Source organism: Meles meles, chromosome 5, assembly GCF_922984935.1.
Source record: "Meles meles chromosome 5, mMelMel3.1 paternal haplotype, whole genome shotgun sequence".
NCBI lineage: Eukaryota > Metazoa > Chordata > Mammalia > Carnivora > Mustelidae > Meles > Meles meles.
The window spans coordinates 65,807,831-65,834,237 of NC_060070.1; the positions used below are offsets into that span (position 1 = coordinate 65,807,831).

The 26,407-nt window shown below is 44.2% G+C and overlaps 1 protein-coding gene across 1 annotated transcript; it reads left to right on the forward strand.

Annotated features, from left to right (window-relative positions):
• The first annotated feature begins 1,489 nt into the window (after nucleotides 1-1,489).
• OLIG3 (oligodendrocyte transcription factor 3) lies at nucleotides 1,490-2,308 on the forward strand. Its single transcript, XM_046004184.1, has one exon. The coding sequence runs from the start codon at nucleotides 1,490-1,492 to the stop codon at nucleotides 2,306-2,308; it is 819 nt and encodes a 272-aa protein (XP_045860140.1).
• Nucleotides 2,309-26,407: the final 24,099 nt, after the last annotated feature.

Genomic DNA, 26,407 nt, shown 5'->3' on the forward strand with positions numbered 1-26,407 from the left:
CACACGCCTAAGGAGCTTTCCAGACCCTTTCGCTGCGGAACACACACACACACACACACACACCATGCACACACATATCACTTCTTATTCAACCCCAAGCGCCCACTTTCCCGGCCTACCAGAGTGGGGCGGCCTCACCCCATGGACCTACCCGCTCCAGCCCGGTGGTACTGAGCTGCAGATACTCCCTGCCGCGCGCGGCCACAGTGGCGGAGCTAGGGGCAGGGACTGCCCCAGCAGTTTCTGGGAGCGCCAAGGTCTGGAGGTTACGGGGTAGCCCCAACAGGAAGAATCTCTCTGGGGTTCTTGGGAACCTTTCCAAACTCTCCCGGTCCCCTCAGCTCTCCCCCCCCCCCGCCCGCCCGCCCTTCTCAAGTTGCTCTTCTCCAAATGCCAGGGTTGGATTTTTTGGTTTTTCTCCCCACCCCCCCCCCCAAACTCAACTCAGATCCAGGTCTAACACATTAGAGAATTGTGCAAAGCAAATTCTTTCAGTAATCTGTTTATTTAAACGAGAGGACAAAAACAAATAAGCAAGCAAACAAAAAAGCAAAAACAAAAACAAGAGACCCATCCCACAACCGTGTCAGAGGCAAACCCTTCACCAGATATGGCCAACCCATTGAAATCACACCAGAACGTCCCAATAAACAAAATGAACACAATGTCAGGGATTAGGTAAAGAAATCTAACACAAACCAGTTCAGACAGTGCACATTGACACGCAGTCCCCCTCTCTTTCCCACCAACACCCCCCACCGTGCGCGTGGAACCTGCCCTCCAACCTCATCTCTATCCTTGAAACAGTTCCATAGGACTTCTTTTGCCCACATTTCCCAAAACTTGGGAGTTGCTATGAAGAAAAGAGAACGTTTCCATTCCTCTCTCCAAACCCAGAGGAATCTCCGACAACTGCCTGGCCCCCTTTCCTTCCGGTCGGTTCCTTAGGTGTGATTTGGTTGGGGAAATTGGGGGGGAGGGGTAGTAAAGTTTTAAAAAAAAAATCAGGAAGGGGCGAGCTGGAGCGGTGAGTGTGTCAATCAGAGGGTTTTGTGCCTTGGGGCTCCTAGCGGTTCTGAGCAGAGGTGTCCCAGGGCGACCCCACAATGAATATGAATAGGAATCCTTGCTAAATGGGACAGCAAAGCGCACCGCCCTGAATGATGGCACGTCATCCTAACCAGCCCAGGATAGATAGGAGGGTTCCTTTTGTCTCTTTTCTCCGGCGCAGCTCTATAAAAGCCCCTCTTTTTTCAGCCTGAGGTTAGTCCAAGCATACTCCAACCCGCTGTCCAAGAAACAGCCGAACCAGAGAGAAGGGAGTGGGGAGGGAGAAAGGCGGGGGGAAAAGAAGCGCCTCAGCTTTTTTTCTCACATCTTGCCGCTGAGAAGTGGGTCGCTGGGCGGTGCAGATTTTTCTAAATTCAAGATTTTCTTTAATTTTCCACCTCAATCCTCCCCACGGTAGGGCCGCATCCCCTGTAATAAAATGAATTCTGATTCGAGCTCTGTCTCCAGCAGAGCTTCATCGCCGGACATGGATGAGATGTATCTGAGGGAACACCACCACCGCCACCACCACCACCAGGAGAGCCGTCTCAACTCCGTCTCTTCCACGCAGGGCGACATGGTGCAAAAGATGCCTGGGGAAAGCCTCTCGCGGGCTGGCGCCAAGGCCACCGGCGAGAGCAGCAAGTACAAAATCAAGAAGCAGCTGTCGGAGCAGGACCTACAGCAGTTACGACTGAAGATCAACGGCCGCGAGCGCAAGAGGATGCACGACCTAAACCTAGCCATGGACGGGCTGCGCGAGGTCATGCCCTACGCGCACGGGCCCTCGGTGCGCAAGCTCTCCAAGATCGCCACTCTCCTGCTGGCCAGAAACTACATCCTCATGCTCACCAGCTCCCTGGAGGAGATGAAGAGGTTGGTTGGCGAGATCTACGGGGGCCACCACTCTGCCTTCCACTGCGGGACCGTGGGCCACTCCGCCGGCCACCCTGCACACGCCGCCAACGCCGTGCACGCGGTGCACCCCATCCTGGGCGGCGCGCTCTCGTCTGGCAACGCTTCGTCCCCGCTGTCCGCTGCCTCGCTGCCGGCCATCGGCACTATTCGACCTCCCCACTCGCTGCTCAAGGCGCCCTCCACGCCGCCCGCGCTGCAGCTGGGCAGCGGCTTCCAGCACTGGGCCGGGCTGCCCTGCCCCTGCACCATCTGCCAGATGCCGCCGCCGCCGCACCTTTCGGCTCTCTCCACCGCCAACATGGCTCGGCTGTCGGCCGAGTCCAAGGACTTGCTCAAGTGAGCGGCGGACCGACCGGCTGCCGAGGCTGAGGGGAGAGAGACGGGAGGGACCGCGGTGCTGGGCCGGGAGGGAAGAGCCGGGCTGAGCACTCGGCCGGCGGGAGGGTGAGCGTGGGGTCCTGCGGCCTCCCACGCCGTGTGAGAGATCTCAGAGCCCACTAGACCCCCAGAGGGAAAGGACCAAAACCAAACTGCGATTTCTAGGTGTTAACGAAGGGGGACTGGAACCAGACGTCGTGTGTTTTGCATGCATGCTTCTTTTCCCCATGCCGCGCCAGTATTTCTCACTTACATATGCTCTTGTCAAAACTGCATTTGTTGTATAAAGATGGGATCGGTGTGGTTAAAAACTTGCGAAGGGACTTGAGAGTTGGTTTTCTCTGGCTCTGCGTTCTCCCCTTGGAAAAGACAACATCCCTTTTTTGCAAAACAAATGTAAATATTTCCTTGAGATGGATGCAATTACCAGTGTCACTAACCTCTCCACGGTTGTTTTTCTAGAGACAATGAGTGAGAGAGAGAGAGAGCGCGCGCGCGCGAGAGAGATTGATCAAGACCCCAGTTTTGAATCTCAGCTCCGGTCCAGGCCATGACATCTCTTATGTGGGTTTTCCTTAAGACGCAGTGTAGGTCAAAAGAATGCATGCACGCTTCTAAATGAATCTTATCTAAACATGTTGTGCAGGCCATGAGGCCATTTTCCTTGTAACAAGGATTTATTAGTGAATTCTCCCAAGTATCCATATATCTGTCTGTGGTTGTTTGAAATGAAAAGAGGGGGGCAGAGTGCAAAGACCCAAACTCACGCACAGGCGCTTCTTCTCCCCCGCCCCCACCCCCTTCGAACTCCATTCCCAAACTCCATCCCTAGGCTGTTCTAGGGGCCAGCTATCACCAGAGCCTGGGCTCCCTCTACTAGCTTGCCCTATCCCCCACTTGCTCAGTGATTCTGCATGCGGGGTCAGCTCTCTCTATCATCAGCTTTGAAAAGTTATTGTGGTTTGGGGAGGGGTGCCGTTTTTATTTTCCTGAACATTTGCTTGAAATATTTTGTTAGGGCCTCAAAGACAATACCTGTCTTTATTTTTTATATATTCTTGATAACTATGATATATTTATTAATAACCAGTGTTTCTGGATGAGATTTCAAATAAAAAAGAACCTTTAAATCCTGGTTTTGCTTTTGCCTAAAATTTTTGAAGATGGGGGTAGTGGGTAAAAAATGCATGGACCCGGTAAGGTGTATCTGGCAGTGAGTGAGAGATTTGGATGGGTGGGCAGATACAAAGAGTTTTCTCTGGTCATTCACAGGTAAAAAGGTCAGATAAATTGGTGTTAATTATTACAACCAGATGTCTTTCAAATGGGGCATTGTCCACATGGGTAGCCTTGTGATATTTGAGCTCCTTATTTCTCAGCAGTAATCAGACACTCATAAACTCAGCAATTGAGATTTTAAAAAAGTAATCTGAAAACCCAAAGTGACAGGAAATGAGAGGCTGTGTGTGTTGACAACAGATAGGAATGAAGCAGTAAGTTAACTTCTTTTCACTTCAAATTGACCATGTGGCCTTTAAAAAAATAAACAGGTTAAAACCAAGTATATGTTTTTAAAGTCAACAAAAAGGGTCCTAGAAAATAAATAATCGAATAATATCCACTCTTCTGCCTGCCGTGGTAGGTGATCCACACCGAAAGGAAGGCCACTCTGCTTTGTAAGGCTAGCTCGGATGAGGCCAACCACCTCTTAAGTCCCAGCATCTCAAAGATTTACAGCAGGAATTCTCCCTTCTTTCCCATGTTAGATTGCAAGTCTGCTTAGTTGAATATACTGGGCAGCTGCTATGTAAATGATGGCTAAAACAGGGGTCATTTTAATCAATTACTTTTCTCTCTTCATCCCTCACTCCCAGTCCCCTGACAGTGCCATATAGTTTGTAGGAGCAAAAGTGATCCAACAAGAAGGTTTTGTTTCTTCGTTAACACAGGACAAAAAAAAAAAAAAAAAAACACCATCTAGGGACAATAGTAACACTAATGGCACAAGCCTGTATTTCTTACTAAGGAAAGTGGAAATCTGATTGAAATATACTACCCTGAAATTGGCCTCTGGGTTAGATGTAACATCACCAGGAGTTTGTTGAGGATTAAACTCCTCTTCACAGAGAGGAAGCTAGTGGTTTCCACTGCAGACCAATAGAGCTGTCTCTTTCCAGGATCCAGCATGGATAGCGCATCTAGGAATTATCTGCCCTTTCCTCCCTGGGCTCCCCACCGCTTGCACCTGGGAGGGCATCTCAGTGGGTCCTGGTTCTATTTAACTCATCCTCCTCCATCTCCCCTGTCCCCGAAAACTCCCCTACAGCCCAGAAGAAAGACCAAAGTGAGGGTCTACAGTGGAGGGTGCTTATTTCCCCGGGTCTTTGACAGACAAATGGGGGAATAATCGTTTGTTTCCCAAGGGTGATTCATTTCTCTGGGTGAGGAAAGAGCTGTTGAGGATTTATTTGAAACCAACACAGGCCAGCCCTCCAGCCTTTCCCAGTGAGTTTATTATTTAAGAAGGGGAGGGGAGGGAGAAGTTTCATTAATCAGGGAAAGGACTTTCCCCTGAGCTACTTGCAACTTTGGATCTTCTTTCCAAAGGCCTGGTCTTGGGGAAAGACTAGAACTCTGACCACAGGATTAATGGTGGGCTTCACCCCTTCTCTAGAGCTGAAGCTTAAATTGGGTGCTGGAAAGGAGTAAAACCACACTCCTTACAACAGGGGAGAGGTGGATTTTGAGGGGGTGCTGCTGTGATAAATCCCTTTAGATACATCCAGTGGTCAAATTAAAGAGCTCTAAGGTCCATTTTCCTGGGAAAATGCACTAAAAGGAGCCACTGGGCCAGGAAATTCTACCCTGAATTATCCAACTAAATCAGAAAAGAGACATTGCTTCAAACACTGGGGAGTTCCCCAGGCAAATTGAACTCTTCTCAGGGTTACAAAAACTCCACTGGGCTAGGGAGACTGGAAGAAAAGATTCCTTTAAGAACAGGACAGGAACTCAAGGAGAAAATTATTTGGAACCCAGTTGCTTGGATTTTCTTGATCTATTGGGAGGAAATATTAGCCACTGGCCTCTGGGGAAGGTTCTTGTCCCCGGTGAGGGCTGGTCCTCTTGGGGATGTGACTTTGTGAGCTACCCTTACTTGCAATTCCCATTAAGTACTCTGAATTACTGACGCCCCTAACAAAAGTGTATGACCGCTAAGGTGAGGATGGTTCTTGGCCGAAATTGTTTCCTTGTAAATTTGCCACTTTCTGGAAAGTTCTCAAGTTTAAGACAGTTTTTAATTCAATCTAGAAATACGAGGAGGTTTCCTTCATTCCAGAATAAACGTTGCTTTACATTTAAAAGAACGGTGAAATCCTCGTGGGCGGAGATATCTTGAGAAGGCTTGCCCTAGAAGCCTCGAGGTGGTTTAAGCAGGCGACTAAACTATAAGGGTGGAAGAAAGTCGCACTTAGAATGGGAAGTAGGCAGGCTTTGGCTGCCTACGCTAGAAATTTGTTTCTGAGGAACTCCTCTCGCAGAGAGGTTCTGGAACCCTGGGTTACTATCTAGAAAAAGGACTGGGAGAAGCGGCCTGAGGGGGCCCACGACGTCCAAGGTTTCCTTACAGGAGAAGGACTTGTGTCTCTGCAAACTTTTTTTTTCCCCCCAAGCAGCTAGGTCAAGCGAAATTTCGTCGCCTCCACTGATACCCTTACCAGTAACTGCAAAAGCCCGGATTCTCTGAGCATTTCACTCAGGCAAGAAGATTTAACTGCCCTTTCTAGGTCCCGCCTGGGGACTTCGGGCCCCACTCTCCTCCTCGCGCTGCGCGTCGGAACGGTGGGCTCCCAACCCTCGGCGCCCGGGCGGGTACACTTCTAGCTCTCCCCGCCGCTCGCTCCCGCCTCTCTGCCGCCCTGGGGCGCTAGGGACAGGCGTTGGGGTCCCGGGGACCGAGAAGCCTCTGCGACCCCAAAGGCGACCGGCGGAAGCTCAGCCTCACCCCTCCGGACTCCTGCGGGGACCCACGGGGCTACAAGAGTTAGTCCGTGGCTCGAGGCATCCCAGTCCCGGTACCTCTCCCCCGGAACCCTCCTCGTCCCAAGACCCGTGGCCACCCCACGCCCGCGACTCCTGGCCGCAGCAGGAAAGGGGAGTAGTGAGGAGGGGACGTCGGGGCTCGGCGCTCATCAAGGCCGCTGGGGTGTGCGCGTTTCCGGGAGAGTGCGGCCGGGCTCGGCCTAGACAGCCGACCCCCGCCGCGGCTTCCGAAGCGCTGCTGAAGGAGGAGGCTCGGCAGAATGGCGCTGGAAGTGTCCTCAGAGAGAAATGGACCAAAGGGGGGACCTTGGTGGAACCGGATGCACCCTCATCTTCCGCCTGCCTGTCGGCCAACTCGCAGAAGAATGAGTGTCCGCCTCTCCACCTCGCAGTTTCTGAGCCTCTCGCGTACCCATTTCCCTTACAAGTAGTCTGGAGGAGCCCAAACCCGAAGGTTCGGGTCTGAGGGACCGCTTTTTAGTTGAGTGTCCGTTTTCAGTGAGCCCTTTCCTGGGACGCCGAGGTCGCGCGGGCTGCTAGGGGGCCGGAGGGAGTGGGTGGGCCGGACGTTGCGGGGAAGCGAACCAGAGCCCCGGGAGCCTCGGGACCTGCTCCGCTCCAGACGCCGGCTGTGCTGCCCACCCGCTGGGAGCGTGGCCCCTCCCTCCGCGCTCCAACACCTGCCGGCAGGGAGCCGGGAGCCCCGCCAGACTCGGGGTCCAGCGCTGCAGAGACTGGCCCCGAACTTTGCCTCTGTTCTGGGGCCTAACGCGGAGGGGGTCGGCGCCGAGACTCCAGCTCCGCGCGAGCTGGGGGTCCACACGTTGAAGCTGCGTCTCGTGGGAAGTGACAGTCCCCGGGCTCTGCCATCTGCCCGCCAGGCCAAGAGAGGCGGGGGCGCAGGTAGCAAAACAAAGATAAACCGGGGAGGGAAGACACGGAGCAAGGCTCAGCCCCGACTGCGCCGACACTGGCAAGAGTTTTGGAATACCTAAGCATATATGGAAACCCGGAGAGAGAAAAACCAGTAACATTAACAACAAATCCGAACTCGGACGGAGAGCTGCAGGCACGCTTTCCTCTCTGTTCCCTGCACCCCGAAGCCCAGCCCCGCGCCAACCGTTTGGAAAGTTTGCTAAGGAGATAGGGTCCAGGTCTGCCCGGACGGCCCCCGCTGCTGCGCTTCCACCAGCCACTTTTCCTTGCTGGGGACCTCACAGAGCAGCGGCCGCCCCGCTCTCCGCCGCAGCCCCGGACCACAGCCCCTGGCACAGAGGTCCTGCTTCTGATCTGAGCTCCTGCTTCTGATCCAAGCTCCCGCCCTGGCTCCGGGTCCTGCCAGCGCTCGGGAAAGAAAGTTCCACAAGGCCCGGGATGGGTCCTGGGGAGCTGGGGCTGCTGGGCTAAAACTCCAACGAAGGGGGGAGGATGAAGAGGGAGGCAGAAACCTGGGCGCTCAAAGCTCGGGCCTGGATGCTGTTGCGGTGTCCTGGGGTTCTGGTGGTTGCAAAGTGGTTGAGTCACTCGCGACCCATGCGGACAAGGAGGGGAAGGGGCCTATGTCTGTGGGAAGTCACTTGGGGTAGCTGCTCCCGAAAGTTTTGGGGTTTCGTTTGGCCCTAACGTGATCCGGGGCCGTCTTTCCCTTTTGGTCTGCTACCGACAGCTCGGAGAGTGCACGAGCAGAGGGGTCTGATCTGATCTGGGGCGCCACAATTTACGTGCAAGATACAGCCTCTCCAGCACTCTTCATCTCCCTTGGGCGTGGAAAACTCCAGAAGCCGGAATGTGAGAGGAGCCCCTCTCCTCATACCGCAGAGCTGCGGAGCAGAGGAAGCATTCCCGCCCACTGGCAGAATTCTTCGCTGCGTGCGAGGAAAGAGAAGTTGGAGCAAACACATTTCAGGGAGACTTTCTAGTCCTCTTGGGTATTCGACTGCCCCTTCACCCCACCCCACTTGTCTGCTCCAGGAAAGGACCAGGAAATTCACATCAACCTTTGGATCCAAATGTAAACATTTGGCACTCCAGCGTACCCCAGCAATGCGAGCCTCTACCACCCCTTCCTTACATCCTATCCTTTGGAGTTTCCTCCGCTTCAGGACTGAACACTTTCTGGGTGCTTTCGATGCGTGGGACCCTGTCAGGGAGCACCCGAGAAAAATGTTGAGCACAACAGCAAGAGAAGTAACCCCATTCAAATGCATAAGAAATGCCCACCCCTTCAAGGCCCTCTGAGCCGAGGGGGAAACACAGGTCACCTAAGTCCGGTGGTAAAAACTCCTCCGGACTCACAAAACACAAATGCTGTGAACAACGTCCTCCTAGAGGCTTTTTCAGATGATAGAATACTTGCTGCCCATTCCCTCTCCCATATAGAAAGGACAGGAGCAGATGCCTTTGATTAATATGGAAATAAAAAGAAGCAATGGAGGCAATACTTATTTTCATCGCGGTTGTTTAGAGATTTATTGACACCGAGATAAACTTCAGTCTGGGGCATCTCCGTAATTCATGTCTCCATTAGTTATTACCAAATGAGCAAATCGTTTTTCTCTTAACTGGTTTTTAGAAGAAAAAGTAAAAGGAGGGGGGGAAGGTTGGGAGAAATCTTTTTTTAATGGGATTAGAGTCATTATCTTCCTGTCTCCGTGGGTCCCCAAGCTCCAGAAGCTTGCCTCTCGACTCCGGAGTTCACCAGGCTGTGTTCTAAACATAAAACAATCCTGTAATTTCCTTCAAGAACAAAAGTTTTCAAAGAAATGACCTGCACAGTGTCCCCCTCAATAAAGCAGAATTGACTTAATGGTCTGTTAATTACTCCATCCCTGCAGGGGGAGGGAGGCTTCCGAAAGGATTGCTACAAACCCTCTGTTGATTGAAGCTGTGCTCTGTCTCCAAGTGTACAGCTGGGGCTGAGCCATTGAAAACCCAGACAAAACAAAATCCCTGATAAATAATCCTACCTAGAACACAAAGATTCAGCCTACAATTGTTGCATTTTTGCTGGATCCTCAGAGAAGACCAGAGGGAGAGCTTGGGGGCTTCCGGTAATCTTTAAAGCTTGAGGCCAGGGGTTCCTGGACAAAAGTTAAAAAAAGAGCTTGGCTGACTTTCCTGTCCCCTTATCCTCCCATGTCTCACTTCTTTCTCTTTTTTGAGACTCTGACTATACTTCTTTTGTCTAATTTTTTTTTTCACAAATTACAGTTTGTTTCATCATTTAATACATTTCAGTTTGGTCATCTTTTCCCGTGGTTTCTCTGTTAATCATTTAAACCTGGGAAGACAAATTTGAGTGTCATAGTAAATAAGAACAAAGTAGAGAATCAAAATATTTAGGAGATAGATTTGGGTTGTTATTCTCCATGACTTTTCACATCTGTAAGTTGAATATGTTAGTCATGCAAGTACGTATGTTTCTAAAATCAAAAAAGTTGCAAAACTCTACTTGAGCCCAAGCAAAACTGAACAATCATACAGTTAATTTGACATCAGAGATAGTTAAGGTGAAAATTCGATTTTTAACATGCCTCTTTAAGGAAGTAAATACACATAAACATTTGCTATGCCAATTGAGAAAGTATTGGTTTCAATTTGATATACATTTGGCATTTATGGGTCCATTCAAATAAAACACTGCCGAAAAATGAAATGTGGCTGTTCTAAGGATAGATTGTGAAAGTGATCGAGATGTGGATATGCTCTGTTTTGAAAATGAGTTCTTTGAACGAGGCAATAATACAAAGAGTCTGTCAGGCCATAGGATTTGCCATCTGAACTGTCACTTCTTAAGGAAGTGACCCTTAAGGATCAATTGTTGATGGAAGCCAACCTCTGCCTTCCTTGGCACAGTTGACTGGACCCCATGTGGTATGTGAGCTATTCAATAGAAGGCAGCGGCCTGAGGAAGGTTAGCTCAAAGGGGACTGGCATTCACTGTATGCCCATAATTGTGTTTCATAAAGAACTGTGGTGAACACCCACTTTTCTGTCATTGGGAAAGTGGAAAAATCTAGGGATTTGAGAAAAGACTAATCATTTCAACTCAGCTTGACTTCAGTCAATGTGAAACTTTTGTTTTGGTTGTCCATGAGGCTAGCTGTTCATCTCAGTTATGTCAGAAATGGGAGCCAAATACAGGGTAACAGACAGTGACCTCTGTAGCCCAAATGGTGTTTTTCCTTTCAATAAAACCCATACAAAAGGCCATCTTTGTATGTCTACTCATCAATGTTCTCCTGATCCTGACTGCCCCAGAGTACTGTGTAAGTAACAGACAAACCTGAAAACGAGAAGTCATTTCCTCTTGCTAGATAGTGCTGGGGAGTACTAGAAGTAGAGGGGGTACTTTGTTTCTAATTGTTACTAGAATTATATTATGAATAAATTAGACTCCAAGATTGAATAAAGGACAGGTTAGAGATTATATTGACTGACCATGTAATGAAGAGATGGTTAATTTCTCTTTTTCCTCTTTGCAGAGATTAATGCACTCGGGGATTAATGCTCCTTCCCAAAGGACATTTTGATTTGCAATTTCTTTTTTAACCCTTAGCACTTGATTTTCTAGCATTTCCTTAACCTGTGGAGACCACAGTTTTCAAGGCTCTTAATTGAGACATTTGCTGTCTTCAGGACCACAGAGTTCATTGACTTATGAGAAGGAACTTTCAACATTATTGGTATGGACAAGTTTTCAAATATAAAACATGAAGAAGCATGCCTATATTTTTCATAGTAAACATAAGGTCTCAATCCAAAGAATTTACAAAAGAACCGTAATTTGAAGAAATACACTAATGGTAAAAAAAACTGTTTGGAGCATGTTAAAAATGAAAAGAACTAATTTTTTTTAAACAACAGTTTTACTTAAACTTCAGTCACAAATGCTAACTTGTCCTTGAACTGGCTGATGCTAGCTGAACTGAAGAGTGGCCAGAGAGGCGGGAGAGAGAGATAGATAGGAGAGCGCTCTCCTCCAGTTGTGTTCCCCTGAGCTCTCCCTATTTAAACCCTAAACCTTATCTAATGGGACAGTGAGGGGTGAGGTGCTTTTCTCATCGCTATTTCTTTGACCACTCTTTTCTTTTTCTATAATTAACTTCCTTTGAAAATTTTTTTTAAGATTTTATTTATTTATTTGACAGATAGAGATCACAAGTAGGGAGAGAGGCAGGCAGAGAGAATGAGAGAGGAGGAAGCAGGCTCCCCGCCAAGCGGAGAGCCCGATGCAGGGCTCGATCCCAGGACCCTGGGATCAACCTGAGCCCTGAGCGAAAGGTAGAGGCTTTAACCCACTGAGCCACCCAGGCGCCCCTTCCTTTGAAATTTTATGTGAGGTTTATTTATCTAAAATACATACTATGGTGGTATGAAAGGATGTTTCAGTTTGTGGAAACTAGAATGGGTTCAATGAAACATTCAATGTTTTTCTACACCTTAACCTTGAAAGAAAAAAGTCATAAATGAGAGATGGGATGTACAGTCAGCCAAGCAGGGATGAAATGGTTTTCTTCAGTGGGGCAGGCAAGGCAGGGAGCATGGTGACCAGCTTTTAAAAATGGAAGACATTTCTGCTGGTGATATGGTATCAAGAGTGACTTGTATTACTTTGACCCTCACATGTAATGGGCTTTAGGTCATTAAGACACTACTCTAGAAAAAGAAAACTGTTTGCTCCTTTCCGAGAGAGGAAAGATTCCTGTGTAATTTTTTTCTTCCTCCTCTGTCTACCTCTTCAATTGTCCTTTCTTCCTTATTTCATCTATAAAATGAAGATGATCTCTTCGTCTTCCGGCTTCCTTCGTCCTCTCTGCTTCCAGTCTCTACTTTATTCTCCAACCCAATTCATCACTCCACTCTCTTTGTCCCCTTCCACTTGCCACTCTGTTGCTTTAGGGGAGCATGAGGTTTGTGTTCCCTTAGCCTTCTCCTTCTGTCCTTGCACACACAATCTGCCTACTCCACCAGCAAGTTGTGGCTTCTAGGAAGCGCCGAATCTCTTGTAATATCTTTGCTCTCAGCCTGTATTATGTTACAGAAAAATGAGCTCCAGGGAAGGTTGTTCCAGAACCCAAGGTTTTCAATCCATGTTAACTTTCAAAAGCAGCATTATCATGAACATGCCTCTCTAGGTGACAGGGGTTTTGTGGTAGATGCCGTATATGTTTTCCAAGTTTGTATCAATGTAAAAGAAATGTTTATACCAACAATTACAGCAAATACAAAGTTATTAATATGTGCCAGTCATGTTTATAAATAATCAACACTAATTAACTCATTTAATTCTCACTTCAAGCCTATGAAGGTGATATGATTGCTGTACCCACATTTGCAGATGTAGAGCCTGAGGCACAGGAAGTAACTCTCCTAGGGTCACACAGCTGGTATGATCTAGATCACTGGTGTCCCCTGGCCAGCAGCATTAGATCCCAGGGCAAGCAACATCACCATCACCTGGGAACTTGTTAGAAACCCAAATTCTGAGGTTTTCCCCTTCCTTGCAAACTGGTAAGATAGACTATCACAGTTTCAAGGATACTGGCAGAAAACAAAAGATGCCTGGGTCAGAAACCAAGGATTTTATTTCTCAGTGTCTAGCAAGTATCATGAACATCATGTTCACGTTGGTTCCCCAGTTGCTGATTCCCATGAGAACAATGCAGATGCAGGCGCTGCCCGTGTCGTGGATTGTGTTACATCTGAGCAAACTTGAGCTTAGAAATCCCTGATTTTCTATAATGGGCCGCTAGCAAACCTGCCCAGCTTTTGTCCTGGGGTGTGTTATTCTAGGGATAATTCTGGGCAGCAAACAAACCTCCCCTCTGCGCTGGAGAGAGATACTATCTTTGTCTTCCAAGGATGTTCTCTACACAAACACTCTTGACTAGACAGTCTAGAGCACAGTGGGTCAGCGTGTAGGATCACAAGATGTGCAGAAATGCAAAAGACTTGTGGAGATTGTTAACCAACAGAGAGCTGAGATGAGTACATTCTTCAGCAATTAGCACACTACTGTCATTGTTGGAGACAAGGCTGCTGTCCATTCCCCTCCCTCATACAGACAGGACTGCATCTTGAATGTGTATCAAATGTAGGAGTCCTTGTAAAATAAGCAGTGTTTCTTTTGTGTGTACCCATTTTTAATTTGCATATGGATTGTATTGTAACCCTTCTTCTGTCTCTTCTCTTCTCACTTAGCTTTATGTTTTAAGATCTGTCCATCTTGCTCCCCACTTTTGAAATTGAGATATATTTGATATACAATATCATGTGTAAGTTTAAGGGGTACAGCTTATTGGTTCAATATAGTTACAAGGCAATATGATTGCCTTTGTAGCATTAGCTAATGCCTCAATTGCTTCACCTAATTATAATTTCTTCTAATATTGGAAACAATTAAGATCAGTCACTTAGCAAATTTAAGGCTCATAATATAGTTTTGTTGTCTGTAATCATTATACTATGTTTTAGGTCTTTAGGACTTATTTATCTAGTAGTTGCAAGTATGTACTGTTTCTTGCTTTTGGCTTCTGCTGAATATTCCATACTGTGTCTATGGCATATATCACATATATTGCAATAGACATTATATATCTATGTCTATATATATCCTATATATATGTTCAAAATTTCTCATATATATATGCATATATTACATATCTATTCCCAAGATATATAACCAATATCCTTTACTCATTTTTCTATCAAGAAAAGTGTATTTTGTTTTCCAAGAGTTTCTTGTATAATTTAGAAACTTTTAGATGTAACAACTATCTTCTCCCAGACTAATACCTTTATTTTGTAATTTCTGGTGGTACTCTTCTCCTGTATCAAGTTTCTTTATACTCATGGGTCTGTTTCTGAACACTCTATTCTATACCATTGGTATATTAGTCTGTTTCCATGCATTACCAGTATATTGTTATTACTATGACTTAGTATTATTTTTCTTTTTTTAATTTTATTTTTTAAAGATTTTATTCATTTATTTATAGTACAAATGGGGGGAAAGGCAGAGGGAGAGGAAGAAAGAGAATCTCAAGCAGTTTCCTTGTGATTTCACGATCCCAAGATCATGACCTGAGCTAAAATCAAGAGTTGGATGCTCGACCAACTGAGCCACCCATGTGCCTCTTTAAGATTTTATTTTTAAGTAAACTCTCCATGCAATGTGGGAACTCAAACTCACAACCCTGAGACCAAGAGCCAGCCAGGTACTCCATATATATTAATACATAATAAAGTGAATGCAGAGATAATAGATTTACAATAGGATAGTCTTATTTTATTCCCAACTGAATACATTCTGAGTGAACTGGAATGAAGATATTTTTTAAAATTCCATGCTAATATTAGTACAAGATTTTTATCACCTATTTCTTTAAGTGGTAGGGTACAGGTTGTATAAGCAGGCCTCTTGAGTTATTATAATAATCTTATTTTTTTACTCTGTTTTCTCAGTCTTAAAGTTAATAATCACGGGCAGGAATCCTCAAGCTTCCTGATCCCTTATTTGAGACAGTTTAGTGCTATATTAGTCTGAGCTTAGAGAAGCAAATTTCCCCTTACTTATAAAGGTGCAGAGATAATGTTAATTATTATATTCTACTATATTTAATAATCCTACATTATTATATGCCAACTGTACAGTGTCTTATACTATAAGGAGAAAATTTTTTTCTCAAAAAGGAACTTCCTGCTCATTCTGAAAGAACATTTTGCAGACGGATTCAAATCGAAATGGAATCCTTTCAAAGCCCATTGCCTGAAAACTCATTTCCGTTTTTGTCCCCCATTACCTAGTCTATTCCTGTCCACTCTTCACTTTGCAGCTTACTCTTGCTTTCCTGGGGAGACTGGGCCGGTGGTAGTTTCCCCTCCCATGGGTCCCTAGAGGCCAGTGCACTTCTCCTTCACCCGCTCCTGGAGCCATTTGCTAGTCTCACTCTCCCACTAAGATGTGAACCCTATAAGGCAGGACCCAACAGACTATCTAGAACACCATGCATAAGTAAAGAACATTTTGCAAATGCTTTGAATTAGAAATGTTATAGATGCAGTCCTGGCTTTGGATGGGCAGTTTCATATGATGGCTTTTAGTTTCCCTTCCAACTGTGAGATGTCATGATCATATGGTACCAAATCACAGTTTGAATCAGATTGTTAAGTTTAGATACATTTATTTCTGATTTTAAAACGTAACTACATTGGAATTGGGGCCCTTACTACATATGGTTCTAGGCACTTTTTAGAGTGGAAACAACTTTATAACTTAATCAGATAAAATTAAGAGGGAAGAGTCACCTTAGTACCCCAAATACTCCATTTTCTATGTGTTTTATTAATAGAATTTGCCTTTTAATGAATAACATGCATTGCTGTTCTATTCATTCTCTCAATAATCCTGCAAGATGGCATTAGCAGCTCCTTTCTGCAGATGAGGAGAGCAAGGGTTAGGTTAAGTAACTCGGAAAAGGTGCCCAGACAAGAAATGGTACAACTACATTTTGAACACTTTTGCTGTCTTACTTCAAAATAGGTGCTCCTATGGATACTTGGGTGGCTCAGCTGGTTAAGTGTCTGCCTTCAGTTCAGGTCATGATCCCAGGGTCCTAGAATCAAGTCCCACATCCGGGTCCTTGCTCAGTGGGGAACCTGCATCTTCCTCTGCCTGCCACTTCCCATGCTTGTGTTCATTCTCGCTCTCTCTAACAAATAAAAAAAAAAAAATCTTAAAAAAATATTGGTGCTCCAAAAATGGTCCTACATCTTCATGAATAATTCCTTTCAATCTGTTTCTTTGGCGTCTACCTCTCCTCCTCCTTGGTGGCCATGTTGATGGTAACTTACATAATATTGCTCTTGTCTATTTCCAGTGGTTTCCATCACCTCCATAGTGAGGTCTTGTTTCCAAAGAATCATTAGTAGTCCTGGCTATTTTTTTTTTCCTTAATTATTCACTCATTCAGTAAACCTTATCCTGCTCTGGGTACTGTACTCAGTTCTGAGGGAGCAGTAGGGAATAAAAGATATGGTGTTGGCACACAGAAAGCTTACAGTCTAGTGGGAGAAAATAATCAACAAATGGCAAAACAGTGTACTAAATATTCTAATAGAGGACACAACAGCAATTCCCATGGGCATTTCACCCTGCTTGGGGTATGTCAAGCTGAACCATTAGTCAGGTGTAGAGGTGAGGCAACAGGAAACAGGAGAAAAACATCCAGGATTTGAAAGAGGTTTTGGTGCAGCTGGAGTACAGAATTCCTCTTTGCGAGTGGGGTTAGAGCAGAGCAAAGCCAGATATGGTGCTGCACAGGTAAGCGGAGCCAGTTGCCAAGAATCACTTCAGTCTGTTCACTCATCCTTTTTCCAATTATATTAACTCAGTTTCTACTACACTAGTAAATAGGTTGCACACACAGCATTTGCTATGGGCCATGCACTCTCCTTCATGCTTCACATCCATTAACTCATTTGACCATTGCAGTAACCCTAGGGAAATAAACACTATTATTATTCTGGGTCCAAGGGTAAGAAAACTAAGTCCCAGAGAGATTGGGTAACTTCCCCAAAGGCACATAACTATTAAGTGGCAAGCATGGAATTCCAACACAGGCAGCCCGTCCCAAATGTTCATGCTCTTAACCACTGCAGTAAACTCCTTTTTGGGATAAAGTGGTGGACAAGGTAGATAAGGCTCCCTAATGCCATTCCACAGAGGTGACAGCAAATAAGCAGGCAAGCAACAAATAAATTAACAAGATAGAAACAAGAGGTATAAAGGAATCCAAATAGCAGAATATTTTGAGTGTGACTTAGTTAATTAAATTTAGCTAGGGAGGGGCACCTGTGTGGTTTGGAAGGTTAAGTGTCTGCCTTTGGCTTAGGTCACAATCTCAGGGTCCTGGGATCAAGTCCCATGTCTCAGCCTCCCTGTTTATGGGGGAGTCTGCTTTTCCCTCTCCCTCAATCCTCCTCCCTGTTTGAGCTCTCTATCTCAAATAAATAGGTAAAAAATCTTTAAAATATGCACATACATGCATATATAAATTTAGCTGGAGAAGTTAGGGAGAGCTTCCCTGAAGGGTGACATGTGAGCTATAACCTGAAGGACAAACTGAGGCTAGAGAAATCCAGGTGCTGGGAACCAGCATCTTTGGTTCAGCTGGTAGGGATATGTGATGATTAATTTGATGTGTCAACTTGACTAGGCTACAGTGTTCCGTTGTTTGGTCAAACACTATTCTAGATGTTGTTGTGAAGCTATATTATAGATATGATAAACATTTACAACCATTCGACTTTATGTAAAGGAGATGACCCTCTGCATGGTGGGTCCCATCCAATCAGTTGAAGTACTTACAAGGAAAACCTGAAGTTTCTCATAGAAATACTGCCTGTGTTTCCAGACTGCTGGTCTACCCTACAAATTTCAACCTAAGGAGCCTCCACAGTTACTTGAGCCAATTCCTTAAAATAAATCCCTGTCTCTGTCTGTAATGATACCTGATGATCATTACAGAAAGACTCAACCTCCCCCCCTCAAATGACTTCATTACAGAGGGAGAGAGAGAGACATGAAACAATGGATTGCATAATTAAGAATTAAGAGCAGAGGCTGTCTCTTTATTCTTCTTTAGATCTCCTTAAGCCTAGAATCAGGGTCTTGAGCAATAGAGGTACTGGCAAATATTTCTCTCTGAAGGAATGATATTTGGAGTCAGGAGTACAAGATTCTGGTGCCAGTTCTATTCCAGGAAAGTTGTGTGATCTTAGTTCACACACTTAACCCTTCTGAGCCTGTTTTCTTCTCTGTGAAATAAGACCATTGGAATAAATGTTCTTAAGACTCTTTCCTTTTCTAATCATCTGTGATTCTTTGAGAGTAAGTGGAAGACAGATAAGGATGAATGAATAGCTACTGATCCATTGATGAGAGCAGCAAACTCCAGAAATCCAGTTCTTGAAGGTGGTTGTCACCAGTTATGTAACATGTGAAGGATTGTTAGGATCCACAAACACCCATCTGGACCTTTAGCTGCTGGCAAGGTCAGGGAGTTCTGAGGGCCATGGACAGAGACTATCCAGGTCAATGAGTTGTCCACAGCCAGGACTTTGGCTAAGTCTCCTCCAGGTCTTCCAACCATTCCTCCTTTGGTGGAAGACTCAGATTTTAAAGCAGGTGTGCTCAATGCCTCCCTTGAGACTTCATCCCCTGGCTGCTGTAACAAAGTACCATAAACCAAGTGGCTTCAAACAACAGAAATTTATTCTCTTATGCTCTTAGGCAAGAAATCTGAAACCAGGATTTGGCAAGGCCACGATCCCTCCAGCAGTGCTAGGGAAGATCCTTCCTCAGGCTTCCAGGTGTTGCTGGCTTTTCGCTGCATAACTCCAATCTCTTCTTCTGTCTATACACAGCTTTCCCTCTGTGTATCCCTGTGTTTCTGGGTCCAAATTTCCCTCTTCTTATAAGGACACCCATCATTGGATTGGGACCCCACCCTCTTCTGAGATGTCCTCCATCTGAACTTGATTGCATCTACAAAGACCCTATTTCCAAATAAGGTCATATTCACAGATTCTGGGAGGACATGAATCTTAGAGAGGGTGTTTGTTATTCCAGCCATACACCGACCCTGCCATCATTTAACCACCCAGGCAGGCTCAGTCTCATTGACCATGAGATTCAAGAGGAAAAGTCAGGGGGAGAACGTGAGGTGGTCATGGCTGCCTGAGAGCTCAGAATGCTTCCTTGTTCTGTTCTAGGCAGAGACCCTTTCACAGATCTGTGGACTGCTAATACATGCCCTGTTTGATCCAAATAAAAGCTGATGTGTGCACGTATGTTTGTAGGTATGTATGTAATTTTGGTGGGGTGCTTTATTCAGTCAGAGGATATGGGAAATAGGATATGGGAAGGGCTATGGACAGGGAAGAAGAAATTTTAATGCTCCCCAGAGATGAGTACATGTGAGAGACCATTCTGACCTGCTCTTGGAATAGAAAAGGATTAGGAAAACAGGTTATTATTGAATACCTCATTGACAACTCATTTAGTTCTACCCTAAATCCAATTTTCACAAAAATAAGAAAGAAACCCATGCAGTGTTTTATAGCTTTAGATTTACAGAAGCTCAAAGGCAATGTTTAGTTCAGAACAATATTTTGTTTCTCCTTTAAAATGATGATTGAAAGAAGAATTAAGATTATTTTTTTCCTTTTATAAGATAAAAACTTGCCTTTTCTCTATATTTGTATACTGAATCTTTCTCCAGTGTCTCATTCGTATAAATCAGTTTGAAGAAACAGTTGGGTGTATACTGCTCTCTTAATACCTAGGGTTGTCTTCTTACACACTTATTTAAAATTGCATTTCTTTGATAACAAAGACTATTTTTCTGTTAAATAATGAAGATGGGAGGCGTGCATAGGCTGACAGGTTCTTTCTAAGATTCTGGAGATTCTGTGGTAATTGATGATAAAAGTTCCTGGGCCTTCCAGAGCTCATAATCTGATGTTATGGTCATCAAAAAATAGTATATCCTTCCATGGAGATTATTGGTTTATGTTTTCTTATCAAATTATCTGATGACAGGTTAGTATTTCACTAAGTTATATAGAAGGTGGTAAATCTTTTTTTTTTTTAATGTCTTCTCTGAATTGTCACTTGCCTTTTAATTTTGGTGACTTTGTTGTTATTTACTTACTTATTTTTAAATTTTTTTGTGTTTCTTTTCATTTTTGTGCTTGAAATTTTTTTTCTCATTTAATTTCTTTGGGTTACTTTTTTTAATTTCTAGAGAATTTATAAATCCATGTTTTTATAGCCATGAATCTGCTTGCTTTTGATTATTTTTATGCTTTAGTAAAGACCTTCCATATCCCCAAACTGGTAATAATAGAACTTTGTATTAGTACCTATATGACGTGAGTCAATAACAGCTAGTAATACCTAGTGGGCTAAACTTTGTTTTTCAAAGTTGTCACATTTAATCCCCAAACACTCTCTTGAAGTAGATCAAATGATTGTCCTCATTTTATGAATGAGCAGCGATTTATGGAGGAGGTTCAGAAAAGCTAATATCTTGCCCAAATTTAAATTCCAGCTTCTACTCAAGTGTGAACTACCGTGTCTCTACCTGGGAATTATTTGGAACATGAGGCAGTATAAGAACCAGAATTGATTTTTCTCCCTTTATAACTAACTACACTTCCTCAAGTGATTTATTAATTTTCCCTCCTCTTTCCCATTATTTCCCATTATTGAGGATGTCTCTACAACACATGAAACATTTATACATAGAGAAGACTTTTGTATGGTAAGGGCTTTTTTATACGTAGTAAGCACATTAGCTATGCTCCTTCTGCTTTGTTTTGTTTTCTTTTGCTTTGTTTTGGGGAATAAAAAATAAGTTTAAAAAGATTTTTTTTTTAAATAAAAATTTTCTACTTGTTTCCTTTTTTAACCTCTTTTCGTGCAGACCTTTAAGGACACTTCTTTCCGGTGTAATATCTCTATCTAGACTTAACTACTCTAGAAAGAAAACTAATAATAAAATAATTATTTTTGTCCAATTTTGTGGATTTTCTTCTTTAGGAATGATTTTTAGACCAAAATTGGGTTTTTGAATTTTAAATTTCCTATTTCTGACCCAATTTAGAACTATCTAGAAAATCAGGGTGTGATGGGGGTTATTTTGCCGAAGTTTCCATGCAGAATTAAGACTCACTTTAATTTTTACTCTTTCCCAAAGAAGGTTGGGTGAACTTGAAGCAGCTTTATGCAGATGAATAGTGTAAATGACCCAATTGTGCCCTTGGTCCAAGCTTCACATCATTTTAGCCCCATTAATCTTCAGCCAAAACAAAATTACTGCCATAAAAGAGGAGGGAGTAAGAGGGTTTATGATAACTTGAAAAGAGGCAGCTGAGAGTATATTTGCCCTCAGAAAAATATGAGGGGTCTTCTGAAACTGATGGGGATAAATCATTTGGTTCTCCAAAAAGCCTCTGTCATATCTACTTTTGTTTCTTTCTTTTTTTTTTTCTGGCACAAGAGTTAGGAAAATGAGTAAGTTTTCTACACTCTTTAGGGCAGGCCTCTCTCCCTGTGCCATCAGATTGCCCTTTCTGGAAGTCAGAAGACTTTCAGATTTTCAGCCAGCAATTATTTGGCCATCGGTGACCACGGGGCCTTTGCGTGGGCGCTGTAGCTGCCTCTCACACCTCTAGTGCACATTGAACTTTGGCCCTAATTCCATAAAAACCCACATACAAACAATTTAACACTTGATTTGCTGAAAAAACAACAACATGCCTCTTAAATCTCTCATTTAAAAAGATGGCTTGTTGCAGAAATCCAAGGAAGTAAAGACCTTAAATCTCAGTTTCTTGTTTTAAAAGTGCTTTACATATATCACCACCAACCAGCTTGTAAATCTGAAGTCAATCCTCAAACCAGTCTTTTAAAGGGGCTGAAAAATGTCCCTGTGCCCTCAAAGGGCACACCTGTTATCTGAAACAGTTTTTAACCAGCTTGTTAAGCAGCTTTGACAGATCAAAGACCCCAGACAATGGACAAGAACTTTAACAATAGCATAGCCTTGAGCAAAAGGTTCTGTCAAAGCCAGGCTTGTGCCCGTGGCATTATGGCCGGCAATTGAAAATAAATTTTACTTGAATAAGTACCTCGGCCTGATCAGAGGGACTGCCGCTGCTGAAACAAAAGCAGTTGGGGATAAGTTATTGACTCCACTGACAGCCTGAATGAACTTCATTATGCCAGCCCACTCTTGGTAAATGTGTCAGGTCTTAAACTGAATTAGGTGGCAGGTGCATGGACCATTTTCCTGCCCCCCTTGAGACAGCAGACAGCCAATCATCACCTGATTCTACAGACAAATGTTTAGATTTGTTTTTCATATTGCACGGCCATAAGTGAAAGCACATTTAAATCTTTTTTTCCCTCTCCTCCATCACCGCTGTGCTCTGTTCCCATGAGCAGGTCATACCCACGCTTTGGTGTAATGGGATTCATAAAGGCCTGGACTGCCACCCCCATCCTCCCCTCCCTGTGAGGCACAGATTTCAGGGACGGGCTGGATTCTTCTCTTGAGGTTATTGGATTTCAGCTTTGGAACAGCAGCTCCTCTTCTGGTCTAGGAGATTAAAATGCAAGGACACATACATATCCCCGATCTCTTCTATCTTAAGAACTTTGAAAGGACATAAGCATGGACATTCTGATAGGTTTGACCAGAATGATTCAGTAATGGGTTGGCTTTTCAGTGGGGAGCTAGAATGCAGGACTCAGATATTTTAACCTGTGGCAAGTATTTTCCACCAACAAACACTGTAACCCCCGCCAAGGCCCCTGAGTCCAAGCAGAGAGTCAGAAAGAACTGGCATTGTGTGTGTGTGTGTGTGTGTGTGTGTCTATATCTATCTATCTATCATCTGTCTATCCTTCTATTCATCTGTATTCACTTGCACATTTGGTTTTAAAACATGTCTTAGAGTCTTCCCTGGCCTATGAGGATAAATGCAAGATCAGCTAAACTTTAGATACTCTGATGCCAGCTCTCATTACTTAATCATGAGACACAAGACTATTAAGACTCCTAAAAATGAAAACCCAGACTTCCAACCAGAGAGAGAGAGGGTTGGCATATGCCACTGGCTGTGTGCCTCATTCAAGTTACGAGCAAAAAAGACTTCCTTTTCCCGAGTATCTTCAAAACCTGCCATCATTCCTCTCATTAAAGTATCTTTTTCTTCTGAATAATGTTTCTGTCACTCATTATAAATAACTGCTTTTCTTGATGTACGTCTTGAGTTATAAAGTAAAACTCTTTCTGGAAATTTTCAGCTTCTTCTCCTCCCTCAAAATGCAGGAATGATCAGATATATATATATTTTTTAAGTCCCAAACTCAAACCTCAGAGACCTGTCAATCCAGTCACTGCTGTCTTTTTCAATGGTGTCCATGCACAAGTTGGCTCAAATCTCCAGAGGAAGTTTACACATTGCTGGATTGTATTTGTTCCACAATATTGTTTTGCTATATCCAGTGGGGTAATGTTTGCATTTTAATATACAGAGAGATTCTAATTTTTTCACTCCTAGAAAAAATATCAATATTCTGTAAATTCTGTATGTACGAATCTGGATGAGACATACTGTCTAGGAATATGAAACAGGTTTTCCTCTAGGGCTACCGAAAGGCCGCGCTGAGTTAACACACGGAAAGGTTGTACAGTGGCTCTCACTTGCTGGAGCTGTTCCTCCCCCAGCCACAGCAGATGGCGTTTCATAGTTGGTCACAAATGGCTGTCAGCGAGTGTTTGTCTGCCTGCCAGTAACCTGTGGTTCAGGGACTCCCTCAGAGAGTGTACCAGCTCTGACTCTGCTGATAACAGCATCTGAGAAAATGATCCGTCCTTTCTTGTCAGGCACAAAATTAGCCATCTCACTTTCAAACTGTTGACAAGGGGGACATGAAAGGAATAAGGACTGTGCCAGCCCAGCTGATGTTTCCTCAGCTCTGGTTCTATGGGCCGAATGCAGACGATTCCGAAAGCAGACTTTGTGACAATGGTGTTGTCCCCAAATAAACGCTGTTGGAAGCAACCCCAGTTCTAGTACCAGCACCTCCTGGGGTGTTTTGATCCTTAGAGCAACAGATACTTGCTCACCCCGGAGCATCAGTCAGACTTAGACACAAATGACCATTAAAGAACGGAGTGTGGAACAGGGTCTGAGCACCACCCCCAGCTGGAAGGCAGCTTACTCGACTCTAATGCCTTTGTGGATACACACAAGGTCAGCACTAATGAACCAGTGTGGGAGAGCACGAGGGGAGAGGAAAGAGGACTAACAAGAGAAAAGGGAAGGGAGAAGCAAGTGGAGAACTGGCCAAGAATTCGGGAGCAAGGATGATGGGCCAAGCATGGTGTTGGCTGATGTCCTGTTGACCACCAAGTGTGTCATCCTCCCAGCAATTTCCTTGGTTGGGCATCATCACCCCCATTGTAGAGATGAAGAAAACGTGACTCTGGGCGGTTAAGGAACAAAACTAGAAAGAGGCAGAACTAGCATTCCAATCCTGGCACGCATTGGAGACTAGGAGACTAGACTCCAGCATTAGGATCCTGATTCAAAACCTGATTTGGCTAACGCACTGGCTGTGTAAGCTTGAGCCCATGACTTAACCGCGGCGTGCCTCAGTTTCCTCATTTGTAAGATGGGGCTATTAATGATATGTATCTCAGGGGGGCATTGTTGTGAGACAAGTTAAGTATAGAAGTACTTTGAGCAATACTTAGACAATAGTAAGCTCTCTCTTCTTTACTGATTCTGTGTTTGTCAAGAATTTACTTCACTATTTCCTCATTGATGGATAACACTTCTAGACTCCTCACCGTAGCAAAATAATCTTTCTTCCAATGTTCTTGTCTTTCTAGTTACTGCTTATTTTCTTGTTTGATTTTCTTTTTTAAACAGAGGAATCTAAATTCTAATACTGTTTTATCAGCTTAGTGTATGGGAGTGGAAGAGCAACAACTTTTGTATCAGAAAGTGGCTGAATCCAATTTATGCCCTTTCTTAGCTCTATAATCCTGGCTAGATTACTAAAGTTCTCACGGCCTCAGTGGGCTCATTTATATAATGAAAAATACTTCCAATTTATAGAACTACTATTATGACTAAATGAGAAAAGGTAAACAGAGTGTCAAACCTATAACAGATATTCCATTATGATAGTTACTATCATTTCATTCAGTGACTAAACCCTGGTTTGTATCCTGTGGCTATCTAGGTCAACTCAAGTGTGGGCCAGAGATGTTGTCCTAGAGGGTCGGGGTTAGGTGCACAGATTGATGGGGCTGATGACTGAAGCTGTCCTGAATGTATCTCTTCCTCCTGCTATGACATTTCTCACACCTAATTCTTCCAGAAGCAATATTCTGAGTAATGACCACCAACTGCCATGACCGTTTTGTCCGGCATAAGAATTTCATTTCCATACCCCGGACTGTGTCCCTGCTGTTTGGAGCGATGGGATGCTTGGACCTCAGGGATCCAGGCAGTGGGCTCACTTTCAAGAAGCGAAGCCTCTGTCAGGTGAGGTCAGTGTGGTGATTAAGGGAAACATCCTTCAACCCCTGTAATCTCTCCAGGATAAATGAGAGGTGCCTCCTGCCAATTGTTAATGATAATGGTCTTATAATTCCAACGCCACATTTTACCCAGGAGGATCCCAAATGCTTTATGGATTGGTAAATAGCTTCACCCACTCTGCCTGTAGGCGTTAGGTGGAGCAAACTTGGAATGAAGCCACTGCAGGGAGCATTACCTTACTGCTTTTTGTTTTTTTAATGTGCACAATAATATGTGTCTGAGTTGCTATAAAACATGGGAATGCAAATGCTTTGCTTACATGCTTTATTTAGAAGATAAAACAGGGGTGAGAACAGAGGGAAGAGGAAGATTTGTGCTTTATATTATTTTTAATAAAAAATTATTCATTGTATCGCTTTAGGTATGAAACTCCCAAATGAAGATAAGCTTATGTTTACAGGTCATTAGTTCCTTAACAGAGGGACTTAAGGGACGACAATTCTTAAAGTTAAAGTACTCCCCAAAAGAACAGAAGGCAGATCTGAATTATGAAAGTAACTTAAGGAGAAATTTATGACAGATTTATAAAAATAGTCTTTACACGCAGCTTTTCAGCCATACTTCTTTTTCAGATTATCTGTTACTGTATAACAAACTATCCCAAATCCTGGTGGCTTGAAATAACAACCACTTAATTATATCCCATGATTTTGTGTATCGGGCATTTGGGCAGAACATGGTTGGGCCCTTCTGTTCCACATGACACCTACTAGGGCTCTTTTAGTGGTACTTGGCTGTTAGCTTAGGCTGGTCCAGAGGATCAAAGGCAGGTTCACTATCATACCTGGAGTCTTGGCAAAAAAAAGGCTCAGTTAGGTCAGTTGGG

Bases quoted from the DNA above. Each gene is read 5' to 3' on its own strand.
- OLIG3 (XM_046004184.1), top strand. From the start codon at position 1,490: ATGAATTCTGATTCGAGCTCTGTCTCCAGCAGAGCTTCATCGCCGGAC.